Consider the following 17,768-nt stretch of genomic DNA (forward strand, 5'->3'; position numbering starts at 1 on the left):
TTAATCATTCCCTAATATAAGCAACTGGATAACAGAGCTGCGTGAGTAATTGATTTTTCAGTTCCAGAGCTGAACCAAAATTTCATTAAGTAATTATCAAAGAAAAAAAAAACAACACTTTATTTTTCTCTCTCATTCAAGCGGAAAAAAATTTCATGAGGATTTCAGTGAAACATTTGTTCATCTTGAGTAAGTCAGTCATTTCATTTCCATCTTTGTCATTTTAAGAAAAGCAGCAGATGGAGAGGACCGTATCTTTGCACCATTCACCAAGCCAACAAGTGAAAAATCCACACTTCTTGGGAGATGGAGAGACCAGGCTCAGTGAATTCCTGTGTCTGGGGGAATTTGAATACCCAGGCACTGACCTACAGGAAGATTTTCACCCCTTTGGTGAAAAGAACTCAAAAAGTATAAAAGTGACTTGTAAAACTGGAACAATTTTACCTGGGAAGAGTGGGAACAGGCACCCCAAGAGACCCAATGACATGACCAGGAAGACCTCCTCAGAGAGGTGGGTTCAGATCCCAACAGGTTGACGGGAGGATTGAAAGTCTCCCACAGTCCAGGTGAATGGCATAATCACAGGGTTATTTGATATGCTTTTTTGACTAGCTAGTCTTGTGAATTAAGCCACCAGATTTTCTTTGATGACATTTATGATAATTATCTTACACCCAAAATGGCATTTTTAATGAGTTTTAAAAAAATTAGTCCAAACACTAACTATGGCAACACAATATTATAATCACAGATGCTTTACAAGTATGCACTGAATTATACATTTTGCATTCTGCATTTCTTCCCCCTCACATTTGCACAAGCTTTGTCAAATTTCACAAGAACATTTGGTTTGGATTTTTGCACCCCCTGGGTTTTTTCTTCTGCCTTAAGATTTTCCCACATATAAGCCTTAAAAAGAATGAAAACTGAAATGATGCAAACATAAAACTCATTATTGGTATTCTCCACTGCTGGTGGAGATACTGCAGGAATGAGAAGGGATGCACACCCTTTTTGGGAAAGAAGATGGAAAAAGCATTACATCTGTTTAGGGTTAGGAAAGCTTCTATATAGGCTCACTGAGTCAGAATAACCCCCCAAGTCAGATGACATTTATTGAGGTTCTTCACACAACTTAGTGGAAGGTGTCTGACCATATAGAACAGGTCTTAGATATTTGTAGGGCATTAATCAAAATAGTAAGTCATATACTTCGCTAATCGGTCTGTATATCTCTGCACAGGTAAACTTCCATTTAAATCTAAAGCAAATATCCACCATGTTCAAGCTTGAGTGCCTATTAGCATATATTTATACTTGTAAATAAGTGGCATCTATCTAAATTTTTTAGAAATTCACTGAAACCTGGCCCTTCAACTGAAACCTGTTTCTAATCTGTCTGAATGAGGAAGCAATTTTCCCTACATGACCCTGATTCAGTTCTTGTTTTCTTTGCCTAAAAAAATGACAACTTAAAAAGATGGCCTCAGTAGAGCTGTGAACTGATATTTATTTCAGTAGTATAATAACCCTGAAACATGCCAAAGGCCCCTTAAATGCTAAAATTGTTACCTATTGCACCCTGGACGGAGTTTGGGTTCGTGAGTAGATTTTGAATGAAGTCATTTTTTCCCCCCGTCTGACCCTGGGAGCATTTGAATTGATGATTTTAGCAAGCAGACTTGCTAGGAATAATGAACTACATATAGTTTTGTATAATAATTCTCTCTCAAGGGCTGTGAAGCTGATGCCTACTTAGAAATAATTTTGGAAGAATAGCTGAAACAACACATGATGCCATTTTATATAATCCCAGAAGTGACTGAAAGACTGGACAGTTTTGAGGACTATCCAAGTGTGAAGAGATGGATTTGGATTAGTCCCAGCTCATGGCAAGCCTCACATTGTGTAAGACTCGCAATACTTTCATATTGTTTCTCCACAGTCCGATGTGGCTGTTTATTCTCTCATTTTTAAATTACCTTTGGAGCCGTTTTGTTGGAACTTGGGACCAGATTCATTAGTAAAAACATAAACTTCGAGCAGTCACTGCCTTGCAGTCAGCTAGGGCCGTGAAACAGGACCTGCAAAATGGATGACCTTCAGATTTACTTAACTGTGCAGAAACGGTATTTGTCATTGCCAGTTTTTTTCATTTATTTCTTTTAATAGACTACCACAGAATTTGTGATCTGTGATCCTGTGAATATATTACATTGACAGAAAATAGCCAGTGTTTCCAAACCATACAGATAGCATGCCAGCCTAAAAGAAAAAATGAAAACTGTACTGTTGCCCTTGTCTTCTATATTATAAAAGTTTAGAGATGCACTTACTGAAAAGTAGACAGAGAGTGACTCAGTGCCCTACTATGGCCAGTCATGTGCGGTAAGATGAGTAACTACTGTAGGCAATGGTGAATTCTCACAGTCCCGTCGGGCTGGCTTTTCCTTTTTTTGGGTCACAATTTGGAAACCAGGACACAGAAACAATCACCATATGAGAAAAAAGTCATAGTACAAATATGGCTAAGAACTCTTGGAGAAAGAAACTAGCAAAAATCTTTCTGTAAAGTAACTTAATTTCCAGACTTTAAAGGAATCACCAACAGATTACACAGTTACAGGCCAAAACCTGCGCTATATATTTGCACCGTACACCTCACCCCAATATCTCTGTATGGGGCTATTCTTCCCGCAGAATTTGGCCTTAAGCTGGTAAATCACAGAGATTTATTAGCCCTGAAGACTTCATACTTTTGGCTTGATTGTTCTCTAAACAAGTAATTGACTGATGGATACTCTGCCCCCCTGTCTTTCTGCCAGCTTCTTTATTTTACAAGATCCATAAAAATCAAGTGAAAATGCAAACTGGAAAGGTAACACACACAAAATCTCCAAACTATGTCACACTCCAGCCTTTATACTTGCTTGGGTCCATGAAATAAAGGGAAACAAAAAGGCAAGCACTTCCCAGTGAAAGGCTTGGTGCTGCCGTCTCGTGGGAAAAGGGAGAAGGGGAGCTTTGGTAATAAAAGCAGAAATGCAAAAAGGGGAAAAAAAAGATTTTAAAAACTTGCTAACATCAACACTCCCATTTTTGTTTCAAGACGGCTGTGTGCTTTATTGCTCGCAGATCAGTTTCTTTTGCAGGTGATGCGGGCCCAGAATTACATCACCAGCAGAGCAGCCAAGAGCATCTCGGTGCCAGGATGACCGAAGCCAAGAGGAATGTATTATCACAGACCTCCGAGGGACTTGCCAGTGCATTCCTTGCTGGGGGTGCTGCGGTGGGGGAGGCAGAGAGGAGACAATTTTACTCGAAGACTGAAAGGAAACTTTGTGGAGGAAAGATCTGGGGTCACAGTCCTGCTGTCTCCTCTAAGCAGATCTAATTATGGCCATGTACTTCAAAAAGAGGGTTTAACTAAAACCAGATTTAGCAGGGCACTGCTTAGGAAGTACAGACTGAATCCTCGGCCTTGCCTTTGAGGAAAATGTGAAATGCTTCAGCGCACTGGGAACACTGTCACTGTGGTTGTAAAGAATAATTTGAAGCTGCAGCAAGCAAAGCAAGAGCCAATTTAAAATCCTCATCACTTCAATGAAGTCTTACAATAAAATGTGACTAAACATAATATCGATGCTTTCAGACAGACAATACTTACATTAGATACTGGGTGTGTATTTACTGACACATTGTGTGGTGGGGTAAAAGTCTCGGCAGTCTCAGGGATCCTGCTGCAAATGATCAAATTACTCAAAGCAGTTGCACAGATCTCCCTTAATGAGCTCCAACAAAGCCTTTCTGCCACATCGCACCCTCTATTCGGCAAACCATGTCCCATGCATATGAAAGAAACTCCCTCCTCCCCCCATTTTTGAAGGCTTTCAGGCTATTTCTGCCATCCGTCCTGCAGGACCAGCTCAGTGGTCCTCACCACAAGCCTGTTTCTGAACCATTAAAATCAACGGGAGCTCTCCAGTGCTTTTAATAGCAGCAAAATGTGGTGTCAACAAACGGGATTAAAAGAAGAGTATGAGACAAATTGTTCAGAGATTAGCACCTCTAAAAATGTCAGGATTTTAAACCTCATCTCGTAGGTCGATCGAGAGGTCGAAGCAGTGCTGAGGTTACACAGACCTCTCCCTTTTTTCACCAGAAGAAAAAGCCCTGCTGATCAAATAAAAAAGTTTATAATTGATCCTAAAGATTTCTCTCCCCCCCTCCCCGCCAGTTCCCTAAAGGGGAAGGCAAGAGGGCTGGGACTAGGCGGAACAGAGAACAACCAAGTACCACTTCATGTTAAGTCTGCTTTACACAAGAGCTTTTTGGGGTAGGGAAGTGCCAATAGCTGGTTTAGCTGCAGCCAGCTCAGCCGGTGCCCGAGCTCACGCCGCCAGCTCACTCCCCAAAGCGTGGCAGAAGATCAAGAGGGTGCCTGTGCTGGGAGGACTAATTTTATCATTGCGGCTGCTGCTGTGTGGTCTCCTGCTCTTCAGGTGTCCAGTGCAAGCCACGCTGTCAGTGCAGCTCCAGTCAGACCTCTCGTTCTCCACCTGCCAGACCAGAGACTTCTTACCCCACCGTCTACCACCAAAGGTTTCTGAGGGGGCCCAGGGGCCTCCAGCTCTTCTCCTTATTCCTCAGCCTTGTCAGGAGGCTCCAGGAAGACGGCTGCTTTTGCACTCCCCGGGGATAGGAGATGCCCAAGGGCAACCTCATGTTACAGGAACAGCAGCTGAGGTGGGCAAGCGTGGAAAAGGGGAATTTTGGTCGAATGGTAAAAATAGAAAATACTGTCCCTAACGTTCAAAACATTCCCATCTTTAGATATGATTATAGCGTACTATAGGGAAATTTGCAAAACACTTCAGCCACCATGTCTGTAGAAGCACCTTCCACTACAAGTACCAGATTTCTTTCATCTCTGTCTGGCAAATGGTTGTCACTACTCTTTTCCTGTAACATGCCAACCTTTTCCACAACTTTCCTACAGCTTAGTTGCACTTGGTGTTGAGGAGCCAACACCAACAGTCAGGCCCTCCTGCTTTCTCCATTTACCCCTCCTAGCTGTCTACATTTTGAATATCCCTGTGTACAATTTTCTCTTTTTTATACTTTTCATGCATAATTATTCTTGACAAATCATGTTTTCCTGTTACTTCCTTCCTGTGCAAGGCTGACCTAATAATTAGTCCCTCACAGGGACTGTTTGCTTTCATATCATGTTGTTGTGGATGGATTAGAGATAATGTATGAAAGTGTATGTAAAAAAATATGCCAAAGTAAATACATTAAGAGAGTGCTGGAAATACATTAGAACCGAGGCATATTTCTGCTCTTAAAGAATTTCCCTTTTTATCTTGTTCAAACTTTCACAGGATAGCAAAAGCAGATGTGGCCTCTAACAGTTGGTGTGGACAACAATGGTTAGGAAAAAATGGTAAAATATTGTGAGGAAAGAAATTACTTAAATTACTTAGATCCAGGACAAAAATTATTACTGCTCTCATTGTACCAGACTGCTGTGAGATGGCCAACCCACAGGACTGTTCTTCCTCTAGCTCACCCTGTCTCATTAACATTATAACTATGAGTGCAGCAGAGTGGCTGACGGGCAAAGTTCATCTCCATGTCCCTTTTCTTTTTCATGGAGACTGTAAGTCTGTTCAGCTCTTAATAAAATAACCCTCAGGCCTCAAAGCACCACAGTAAAACAAATTATATATATAGTGGTACTTATAAAACAAGAATGCCTATGCAAGACCCTGAGAAATGCATTTGGGCAGGTCAGTTCTCTGTCCCAATATGCAGATTAAGTGAGTATGGGAGTTTTTTGTATGTTTTGATCTATTGCAACTTAATCTTTTCACTACAAACCTTTCTTTTTGACAAAAATCTACTGCTACTTGCCACTGTGGGGCTTTCCTGAGAAGTCATCCCATCACCCTCTCTTTCTCCATGAATAATAGCCCTCAAACGATACTACTTCCAGTTTTTAATACCTACAAAGATGTGGGTGCAGCCTCAGTTTCATGTGCACTCAGCAAACAAAGATGAGGGGTTGAGATCATTTAAGACTATGCACTAATAAGTGGTTTCCAGCCCATCCTGATTTTGCTAATCTGCTCTGCAAGTGATCTGGGAGGAGGACCCTGAAGAGGGAGGGATGTGCATGCTTGGTTTTCTATGTTTAGCTACATGCCATGTTCTCTCTGCTTGGTTGCTACTAAACTTAAATGAATTTTCTCATTAGTGCCTTAGACAAAGTAGATTAAATAGCAAACATCAGGTTTCTCATGTCACTCAACATAAATCAAAAGGGCTTCAGCACTGCAATTCTTCCCCCACAGCCACCAGTACAGAGGCACTGGTGACTAAAGCTGGCAGATTTAGTTGCTCTTAAAGATCTGCTTTCAATAGAAGTTCAAATGCAAATTCTCCTTTTTTTATTGCTGTTTTTCCAAAAATTGTAGAATGTAGAAAAACTGAAGTTTAAAAGACACAAAAGAGAAGGAAGAGTATGAGAAAATGCCCACAGAGATGGGACTTGATATCTCAGCAGTAGTAATGTGAGACAGAAAGCGTTTTAATCCATTCCTTGAAGGAAGTCGGTTCAAAACAGGTCATAATCTTAGGCAATTTAGTGGGCTTCACAAATTGAGATGGAATAATAAGGTGGCAACAATTGTCAAATTAAAGTGAATATAAAATGTAAAGACAAATGTAAATGATATTTTAGTACCACTTCTACTTTTGTAGCATTTCAGTTGCCTGCATGTCCACACATGCACGGATATTCAGCATAGAGAAAAAATGGCATCTATGAGAATCAGATGTGAAATTGCTTCTTACTTGGAAATACAACAAATTTTTTATTTTCTGCTAAGAGCATCAAATTTCTAAGATGCAGAAGCATTTTTGTCCTTTAAAGTTTGCCAGTCACCCAGGAAAATAGAAAGACAGAAAAACAGCAGCTATTAAACCAGGAAATATGGTCACTGTAGCTCATGTGCCACCTACTCAAAGCTGGCGCCGAACTGAGCTCAGGAAATACACTAAACAATTTAGCTCCTGGCTTTTTGCAAATGTCTGCCACCAGACATTTTGGTTTCCTCAAAAGTATTTCTTCTTTGAACTTGCCTTAAGTATTTTTCTCAGAGCTTTTTTTTTTTTTTTTTAAATATTGTGGATCGATTTCAAGTGGTTTGGTATGAGCATGAAAATGTCATGTTGAAAAACTGAGGCTGTTACCAAGTGCTCATTCTTCACCTAAGGTAGGTGCTCTTTCTTTTCTTAGAGACTCAGAGACCAAATTACTCCCACAAGAAGGACAAACACTTGAAGAAAAAACCTGGAGCGTAGGAGCCTGTGAGATAAACACTGCAGATAGTCCATCACAGGCTGGGCACGTTTTATAAAACATGAAAATATTTTCTTCCAGGGGAACATAGATCTTGCCTGAGGCATGTGCCTTCAAAAATATGAAAAATAATGCAAATGGTTTGTGATTTTGCAAGCCTAAATGCGAAGGGCATTGCAAAGTCCTTACCACTTGTGTGCCAGTATCCTGATGTGTGTTGTGGTTTTCCTTACCCCGTCCTCCTCTGTGACAAACGGTGCCCCGTCCTTCACAAAATGCGGCGCTTGGCTAAGCAAGCCAGCCCCAAACTTAGCCAACATAAATAACATCTGATCAAGAGCTACCAGGAGGTGAACCCAAAACGGGCATGAGTAATTCAAAACAAATTTGTTTCCTAATTCAAGCGCACACTACAGGAGCATTCAATGGTATTCCTCCAGCTCTAGACTTGCACAGTAATGCACTTACTAATAACATGAGTGGACCGACATTTACAAATGGTTTACACATGAGTTTAGTGTCATTTAAACACAGAAAGTACCAGACCATATCACTGCTGAACCGACAAGCACTGGAACACTGGGGATACTCTTTGCACCGTCTCAGGTACTCACCTCTCCCGCTCCTGTTCCAAGAGGTTGGTAAAGTCATCGCTCTTGTTCATGTAATCTGTATGTTTATGTTTCTCATTTTCTAGCTCATAAACTGTGCGGCGATGGCACTTTTCTGCCAACAGGAGCTGTTCCAGCATGCGCCGATACGTCTCTTTCTGCTTTTCTTCAAGTCTGTCCAGCTGGATTGTAGGAAAGGAGAATAGACTGTTTTAAAGGTCTCTTTGCTTACTTCATCTGATTTATTAACCAACAATGTTGTGTTTGGTAAATGCGAGTCCCATAATTTTATGTCTTGGGCTTTACATAAAGCAGTGACTAGAAATAAGAGTAACTGTCCTGTAAAAGTAATGATTTCTTTGGACGGCGTGTTTGCAATAAACATTTACACAGTTCCCAGATACACAAAGGACAGAACTTTGCTTAGTTTTAGGGTAACAAGTAATATTGTTGCAGTGCAGAATTTCCCCTGTGGCGAGGTGCTATGCACACTTTCCTCATTTCACACAGGAAAAGCTGTAGCAAATGCCAGGGCAGGATACATGCCCTCAGACCCTGGGAGCCTGAGTTCACACACCTATATGGGGACTAGACACCTACATGTGCAGCGCAAGGTGTAAGCTCAAGGCTGAAATTTGAGTTAGGCATCTTCAACACACCTGTAGGACTGCTGAGATAAAAAATCTAAACTATTTAGATTCAGCATAGATTCAGTTTTACATTACCAAATACAATTCATTATAAGCCTTAGAGTTTTCCCCTCAGCCTGTTTTCTGACAGAAATTTCTGTTTCTTTATTAGCAACACTTTACCTTTTCTCTCTTCTGTTTTTTTTAAATTAATTTAATATGCCAATTATTATTCAAACAAACACTAAGGCCGGGGAGGTGTGTCTAAAAAGTTGCCAGGGCACTCCGAAGCCCCCACGGCTATTCATGTTGCTCCTTTCACTGTTTCTTGGGAGCAGATGACAAACTCCATCCTCCTCCCTGCTGAAGCAGCCCGCAGCTCTGGCACTTCTCTGCTTGCCTGCCCCTGGCACGGCGGCTGGCAGAGCATGCTTTGCCCACCCCAGCCATTACCCTGCCGGAATTGCATCTTCCTCGGCCCTGGCTGCACTGGGCAGTTGCTGTTTCACAGGGTGCCTCAGCAAACTGAGGGAAATAAGAGAGCAGGAGGACCACGGTGATTTGTTCTCCAGAAGTTGACCATGGCAGTCAAAGTAAAACAGTCATTGCATTTTATAAAGGAGCCAGGTTGGGTTCAGCCTTCATCTTTTGCACTTGTGAAATTTTGTCACCATCCTATTTTAGTTCCAACATAACCCCTGTGGACCCACACATGACAAAAGTTTTACACTGAGGTCCCTGCCAAATTATCAACTTCTTTAGACAAAAGCCCTGCTAAGATCTTTTAATCCTGTTCAACAGTATTTCATGCATAGTCCCACATGGTAATGTTTGCTTTCCTTATTTAATACCATCCCAAAAATTCCAGAAGATGCTTCAATGAGAACACACAGTATAAAGATATCCTGTGGTAGACACAATTCCTGGTGAAAAAATCAAAAGTTCTAATAGGAGGACCTATGAAGATTTGGACAGGCACTGCAGTATATTATATTGTACGTTGTTGCATGCTCTTTCTCCATGCCCTGGACTGTTATGAAACTATAAACATGAGTAGTGGCTGCTTATTTTGGCGTTCATGCTGGCCTCAGACATTCCCAGGTCTATTCTACATTCATTTATTGCTTAGATTTTAAAGCAAGGGATCAAGTCCTACAGGTCTCCTTTAGGGGCTGAACTGACTTTGCAGTCCTACAGCTTAAGTGACGTAAAATGATTATGGATTTATGATCCCATAAATATGGTCAAAGTTAATCTCTGAAGGTCTTCTTTTCCTGACTACCCACATGATAGTGGTCTAGTATGCCAAGAAAATCAGAGTGCTTACCAGTTCTGTGAGCAGTAGAGGTTGGAGCCTATAATTGAAAGGAATTTAAAAAACAGAAATGTAACACCCGAAGATTTTGTTCTCGCTTAACGGCACCAGCCCTAAGGAGCATACAAGGTCTTTATCGTTTGTGTTCAAACCCAGTGACTTTGCTTACAATTTATTCTGCAGCTGAGTGAACAAGAATATTCAATTTTTCTTCCATTTCTTGTCATTTGTACAAATGCTGTGTTACCCTCTTGCGTGCTTTGCACATATCCAAAATATGTGGAGTCTCACTTCTGGTTAGGATTCCCCCTGCACAGACATAATGATGTAAGTCAAGAAGTTATTACCTCTGAAATTGGTTTTTCATAGACGTCTTCCCCTATAGACTTTTCCTGGGCAAGGATGGCGTCCCTGTGTAGCACTCGGAGCACGTTCTCTGGAGCTGCAGACCCATAATGAGCTTCTAAAACTTCAGGTTTGGTTTTCTCTGTCTTCAGCATGTGGATCACATCCTCCCTTGCCTGTAACATTGCAAATCACTACCATAAGCCAGCCTATTAACCAACAGGGAAAACAGGGAAAATAGGGGAATTTCATGTGTATGGAGTACAAAAATATGTGTACAAAAATAAAATAAGTTAGAAGAATGCTGGGCTGCCAATACAAATATAAAAACTTTGGGAGATATCAGAGTAAACAGGATCTGTGCAATCCGAGTGTTGTTCTTGTGTATATTAATTATTCTATTCCTGCCTGCCATTACATTTGAATGCTATAATTTTTTATCTGGGTTGCAACTATAGCCAGGGAACATCATTACTCCTCATATACTTCATCTTATTCACTGCCATACTGTTCCCTGACTGGGGTAAGAAGAGGAGTAGAACAAGCAGCACAAGTGGGCTGAATTACTATTTCCCAGATGGCTTCGAATCAAGTATTTCCTAGTCATTCCCTACCTGACTTTGTGACTAAATATTCTCAAGTAACTTTTCAAATAAAGTTTCCTAACTTTTGTTTGTTTAAAAACCCTAGAAACATTGCAGACCCCAGCTAACCGGCATAACTGGTGGCAGACCCAAAGAGGCTGAGCAAACCCTCCCAGCAGTGGAGGAGAGCTGCTGATGCTGGAGCGGGGGGCGTACCTGGGAGCAGTGGTGCTCCTGTGGCCGAGGGTAGTGTGGGTCCCAGCTCCTGCTCCCTGCCCTGGGTGGGAGCCCCCCCTTTCAGGCAGCACAAGCAGGCATCTGGGTGTGATGAGACTGCTCTGCAAGGCCACCTGGCTATGAATAAGGGGCATTTTAGGGCTATGCTGCAGACAAACACTTAATCCCGAGCTCTGTTTCTAATGATACTTGCCAACATCTGTTAAGCCATCTGTAAAATGGGGGCAGGGCACTTGCTTGTCCTTCAAAGCAGGTTTATAAGGCCGTGATCCAGGGAGGGGCTGTAAAAGGTACAAGTTTTTGGTGGGCCTGAGGGAGCTCCTTGATTTCCCTCTCTCCCACAAGCCCGAAGGGATGTGGGGCAGAAGAGTACAGGCACCAATTTTTCTCTCACCTGCCCTTCCGACACTCAACCCATGTGAGCTTGGGAAGCAAATTAAGGGCTAAGGAAAGGTTCAGATATTTTAGGAAAAATCCCTTGCAAATCCTGCCCCTCTGTAAGCAATGACTGTTTAGGATTTATGAACTGACCGACGCTTCATGCTTTTCCACAGTGTTCATAATGGCACTCCGTATTATCCCTGTAGCAAATCTTAAATCTTTACCCAGTACCACAGAGGCATCGCAGCTCTACAAAACCACCTGCTTGTAAATGCGCAAGGAAATAATTTCAGGAAATGGCAAAGAGCCTTTCATCTTTTTTTTAATAAAATACAGTAACATGAAAATAAAACAAAAAATGAACTTGAGGCAAAGATCATGCCACCCAGTTGCGAACTAGCTCAATTATAAACAGCTAGCTGTAGGGGCTTACTCTGTACAACATTTTGTAACCTTAAGTATAAGCTTTGCACATGTCTGCAAGATACAAAATACAGACTGGAATGGTATTAATGTTGTTTCAGCACGAGTATGGGAAAGGTGCATCACTCATGGATGTCAAAACTAAGAGTTATGTGGGCTAGTCCCAAAGAGTGCCAAAAGAGCGCCAAAAGAGCATGTACACCTCACTACATCACGTCCTGGGAATACGCCACTCTCAGTACAGGAAAAATGTTATTTTTAGGAAAGTTTTAGACAGGTTTGAGAATATATAATTTTTTTATATCCCTGTAAAAATAACAGTTATCTTAGTGTCTTCGTTACTGCGAAGCCAATGCTTCTATATTGAAGAAAAAGCCCTTTAAAAGTCTAATAGGATAGCATGGGAGTTTGGGGGGATTTATAAATATCCAGATTTTATAATGTGTTGTCTTAGGCCCTTTTAGGAAGAGACAGTGTTGGGGCCATACCTGCGTCCTGCCCCAATGAACGAATTCAGTATCCCGCTGTGTGCCTCGCAGCAGGGGCCCTGTGCCACAGGCATGCTCAGGGAGAGCACTATGCAAAGGGAGCACCGAAAACAGCGGGATGAGGGGGCAGCCCCCTCCTACCCTCTGCACCAAGGGCCACAACCAAGCATGCTGAAACCTCAGTTCATTTTGGTCCTGAGCACAGAAAGCTTCAGGCCCCACACACCCCATTCCTCAGGGACAGGCACACCTTGGACCCTAGGCTATTCGGGAGGGGAGGAGGATGAGTTCATTCTCTCCTGTTAAAGCTGTCGGGCCCCGGACGGCATAATTAAACATTGACAGGGCCAGGCAGAGCAAACAGAGACAACTTGGGCTTGGTGGTTTAACACTGTGACTTGGGAGAGCAAAGAGCTGGACTCCAGTCCCTGCAATGGTTATTTAATACAGTAATAGCCAACAGAGGGACCGAACGCTGCTCTTCCCAGCGAGTGCCCCATCCCCTGTTCAGTTGTGCACTGTCATGCAATATTTTCCTTACAGCCTCATTAGTCTTTAATCATTGATGATTAAAATGGAGCAACTTTAGCAGGAGGGAATGAGAGTCCCTGAAACAGCCTATAACTTGCCAGCTAAGGTTTCTGGAAGGTGTGTTTTTGGGTCCCCCAAGAGCCACAGGGAGCGGGTGATGTTGAATGGAGGAACCAACACCCCAAGCAGGACAGAAGATGCCCAAGCTCAGTTCAGAGCTTTGAAGGAAACCCCTATTCATTGCTTCACCTTTAAAAGGAAGCAGTGACACACTTAGCTCCAGGGGACAGGGCAGGGCTGTCAGCCCTGAAAACCCCTCGCTGCAGTCCACGGGGAGGGTACCCAGCCTGTACCCAGGCACCATCGCCGAGGTGCAGGCAACTCCCCACTCACGTACCCCTTCTTGGGCACCCCACGCTCTGCAGGCATTTGGGATCTGGATCATGTTAGCGTGGCAAGGTGCCTTCTGCCTTTTCTGGGCTTGGCCATTGCTCCTATCATTATCTTTTCAAGGGTATCGGCTAATTCACCAAGTACTCTGTTTCCATGGACTTACGATAACAGTTTGTGAAAAGCAAACTAACAAACAGACACTCAGGTTGCTAGGAAGCATTGGACCAAAAAAGGGGCCTCGTGCTAATAATAAACTGGAGAGAAATTTGCTTTTATTTGGTCAGCAACAAGCCCCAGCATAGGAAGATTCTGAAGCGCAGGTCGGAGAGGGGCCCGGGTGACATCCTAACCCCCCATCAGCCTCGGGATTTGCAAACTCCAGTTAGTCTCTCTGAAACTCCTTGGGATAAATGTAGAGGGAAGGAGCTGAAACAGCAGGCCTGCGTAACTCGTGATCTCATGTTTCCTCCGGATGACTAATTTTCCACTGAAACAACTAGAAGAGAGCTCACGTGGAGATGTTTTCTTTCAATGTATAGTGAACAACTATCATTATATTAAACCGCAGGATACAGACCATTTTCAGAAAACAAGTCAGAATAATCCTGTAGAGGAACACTTGGGCTACTCCAACACACACGCCTGGAAAGAGGTACAAGAGGCTCAAAGTTGGGGGTCCTAGCTAAGAAGGGGGAACCATACTGGCAAGCTGTTTCTACTGATGGACATCTATTGTAGGTGTCTCCCTTGTCTCAAAGCACAATGCTGTTTAGCATAAATCATAAGCTAGGAGACAAACACAAGGAAGAGATTTCAAATTGGAAGTAAACTTGTATATAAATCCCAGAGGAAAGTTGTTAGCTGTTTTGGTAGAAGAAACATGGCATTTGGCACAGGAAAGCCGTCTCTCAAGTCCTTTTTTTTGTTTTGTTGGTGCTCTGATGAGAGAGAGTATTCAGGCATGAGAAGACCACATATTGCAACTGTCTGTAACATAATGAAACTCATTTGCGTAAGTCCAGAAGACTGCAATTAGTCAGAGAAGCTCTTTAAAGTCAAGATACAGAATTTAGAAAATACATACATTTACTTTTATTGTTTTTTCATTACTTAAATTGTCCTACAGAAAACTCCAAGCTAACTTTCTATCTATACTGCTCAGATTGTGGGTTTTTGAAAATAAACAGACTTTTCTGTTAATAAAGTGCCCCCAAGTACCTGGTTCTCTAAACAGTAGGAGCAATGAAGACAGATTAATGAAGAGGCCACTTTTACCTCTTAGTAATACTCTCAAGGCGAGAAACACAGAAGGCCAGGTATGTTGAGAGGTGCTTTTCTACACTCATTTTCTCCAGGAGCAAAGCCTGCTTAGAGACTCCCTGTCCATCAAACTCATAGCACCATAGAACTGCCCAGGATGGAAAAGACCTCAAAAGATCATCTGGTCCAACATTTCATGGGAAAGGAAGCCTAGATGAGAACATCTAGCACCATGTCCAATCGCATTTTGAAAACTTCTAGTGATGGGGACTCTACCACATCCATGGGGAGGTTGTTCCAGTGATTGGTTGTTCTCACTGTGAAAAATTTCTTTTGTATGTTGAGACGAAACCTCTTCCAGTGCAACTTGTACCCATTGCCCCTTATCTTCTCCGTGTGGCTGCTTGTGAAGAGAGACCCACCGTCTTCTTTGTAGCCGCCCTTTCAGTACTGGAATACTGTGATGAGGTCACCCCCAAGCCTTCTCTTCTCCAGGGAGAAAAGACCTAACTCCCTCAGTGTTTCCTCACAGGATAGGTTCTCCAGCCCTTTGATCATCTTCATGGCCCTCCTTTGGACCTTCTCCAGCCTGTCTGCATCTTTGTTGAATTGTGGGGACCAGAACTGGACATAGTACTCAGTTAACTCCTTTGGCTGTCCCTGCTGTTAGAGGAACTGCAAAGTTGAACTGTATCTAAACCTTGTTTTATGCTTACTGGAGCTGCCAAAATCTGAAGGCTGGTGACCTGAGATCTCAAGTACCTCCATGGAGGGGCTGAAGTGCCATGGAGCACTGCTGTCTGACACAGCTTTGCCTGCTCTTCTTTCCCTCCTGTCTACTACCCAGTGATTAGTGCACTTACTTAAGATGTGGGTTCTGCATTTCTACCTGGGAAATATGAATTCCCCAAGACAATGCTCCCCTCAGGAGTGCATGCTAGCCGCCCAGCTGGAAGGCTGACATGAGGCCGCTTTTTGCAGGGTTACCCTGAAATACTCATTTTTTGGCAGAATAAGAGAAGGGCTTTCTTTTGCTTGCTGGCTTCAGCAGAGCAGGAGTCTGAGTTCCAAACCTCGCTTTACTACGTGCCTAGTAAAATATTTAAATGATATAGAAAGGATGTAAAGATGTCTCTGCATAAAACTGAAACCATTTAGGAAACAATAGCATGACTCTGCTGCTTGTAAAAGGGGACCGGCAGCCTAGCAACCAAATTCTTGGTCAACGGAAAGACTGTTACACAAGCCCAGCGTTCGGACGTGCTTCCTCCTCGTGCCCTGCCCTGCCAATTTACTACAGCCCTCTCTCCCCATTCCCACAGTCTTTGGCCTCTCCCGTGAGACTGTTAACAAAACTCAGCACGCACTAAATGGGGAATTTTTGCCACAGCCCATTTGTCACCTGGGAAATGGGACTGAGCTGATCAAACTCGTTTCATGTAAGGCATCTAGTAAATCGGAAAAAAAAATCAGTTGTATTCAAGATGGGCTGAATGGAGTCAAAGCAATCACTGTCAGCTGAGAGTAAAATCCAACTTAACATCCTTTGCCAGTACATCTCCTGAACTCTTCTCCTGAATTTTGTTTGTAAGTAGCCTTCCTGCAAATTCACAGTGTGCCTTTCTCAAAATCAGTCACCAGTAATTATTTCCTTCATAGCTCCATGTTTGGAGCCATCTAAAATACATCTAACTACTTCAGAGCAATCTAAATATTTCAATAACATGATGACAATCCTCTCAATTAATTGAAAGAAATTTTGAAAATTCGGGAGCAGGAGTAGTATTTACAGGGAATACACTTATGTAATATTTGGAAGGTCTGATATTTCCAGCTTTTGACTACTTCTTTTCTAGTTGTCATGACACTTTGTTATGCCTGCACAACTGAAAGCACCAAGTAATAGAGGTTTAATGTTTATGAAGTCATATTTTTCTTGCCAGTGATTAATGGCAAGAAATAACTGTTAAACCACAGACAGGAACCTTTACTTCTACTTATGTTGTTGTTACTTGCATTTCACACAGTTCAGGTTATTTATAGTGCAACAGCTGCTCTGTACTGCATCAGAAACTAGATAAGGTCACAGGTTCTCCATGTAATGTTGTGGTCCTACCAGTGGCTGATTTAATAAATTCCAGTAGACTTTACAAATGTTTCACCTATAGCTGACAAACATCACAGCCAAGGCATCCTTCTGTGGGAGATCAGGAGGATGTTCTCACACTGCTTTCTGCGCTATCCAGGACAAACTCGTGCTGTGTCGCTGCCAGGGCAGGAATAGTCTTGTCTCCGAAAATTCCCATTAGAGACATCAGAGAGCGAATACCGTGTGTTCATTTAGTTTACTTGAATGAAGAAAGCATCTTCAGGCAGGTGTGCTTGAAAATCTGCTTCTGCAAAACTTTCTTAACAGTAATCCACTAATCCGTTTTTAAACTCAGTAACTTCCCTTCTTTCCTTACCTTAGGAGGAAATTCAAATAATTAAAAGGAAAGTGCACTTTCTTCATTTTTTGTCATGATGCTATGCATATGAATAGAGAAAGTAACAAAAATTACCCCTGCCTACTGGAATGATACTTTTGTTAAAGGCCTGATTCCTCAAGCTATCCCTATGTACTGCTACAAGGACTGGGTAGCAATTTGTCTTCCAGGTCAGATGTACTTAGTGTACAAAGCATGCTTCGAAGCTGGGAAGTTAGATTCTCTACTGCATAATGCATCGTACAAAGCTCCTTTTTGCTAAAAACTTAAGAAGTATTTTTCTCCCCTATACCAGATATCTGAAGTAGCCTTGTTTATATCACTCACTCAGTGATTCTAGCCACGCAAAATGCTGTCTAATGACAGGTATACATAGTTTTTCTTGCAAGGAAGACTATGTACAGCAAAGTTTTTTTCTTGCCTTTCATCTTAGTTTAATTTCCTAATACTTGAAACTGTGGAGTTCACTTGCACGAATTTCTTTTACCAATTCTGGACTCAGGTCTATGTATGTGATTTACTTTGGAAGTAAAAAGATGACTTCAGTGATGAAAAGCGACCATTGGTGGTTTTGTACAAAACTTTAGTGAAATATATCCAGAAATGCAAGTGACCCATCATGACTCTGGGGATATGAAACAGAATTTTCCTGTCTTCTCCACACCGTGTGGAACTTTCTGGCCTTGTATGAAGCATTTGGAGCTATACAGTGTATT

The 17,768-nt window shown here is 42.3% G+C and overlaps 1 protein-coding gene across 7 annotated transcripts in view; it reads right to left on the reverse strand.

Moving 5' to 3' along the window:
- The window catches only part of FILIP1 (filamin A interacting protein 1), a 118,900-nt gene that overhangs the window by 38,347 nt on the left and 62,785 nt on the right, over positions 1-17,768 (reverse strand). For all 7 annotated transcript variants that reach the window (XM_076333093.1, XM_076333089.1, XM_076333091.1 and 4 more), the window contains 2 exons: positions 10,272-10,445; positions 7,984-8,162 (listed from right to left, as the gene is read on the reverse strand). In XM_076333093.1, coding sequence (XP_076189208.1) covers positions 7,984-8,162; positions 10,272-10,445 — 353 coding nt within the window. The remainder of the gene's footprint in view (positions 1-7,983; positions 8,163-10,271; positions 10,446-17,768) is intronic.

The sequence above is a fragment of the Aptenodytes patagonicus genome, chromosome 3, assembly GCF_965638725.1.
Source record: "Aptenodytes patagonicus chromosome 3, bAptPat1.pri.cur, whole genome shotgun sequence".
Lineage (NCBI taxonomy): Eukaryota > Metazoa > Chordata > Aves > Sphenisciformes > Spheniscidae > Aptenodytes > Aptenodytes patagonicus.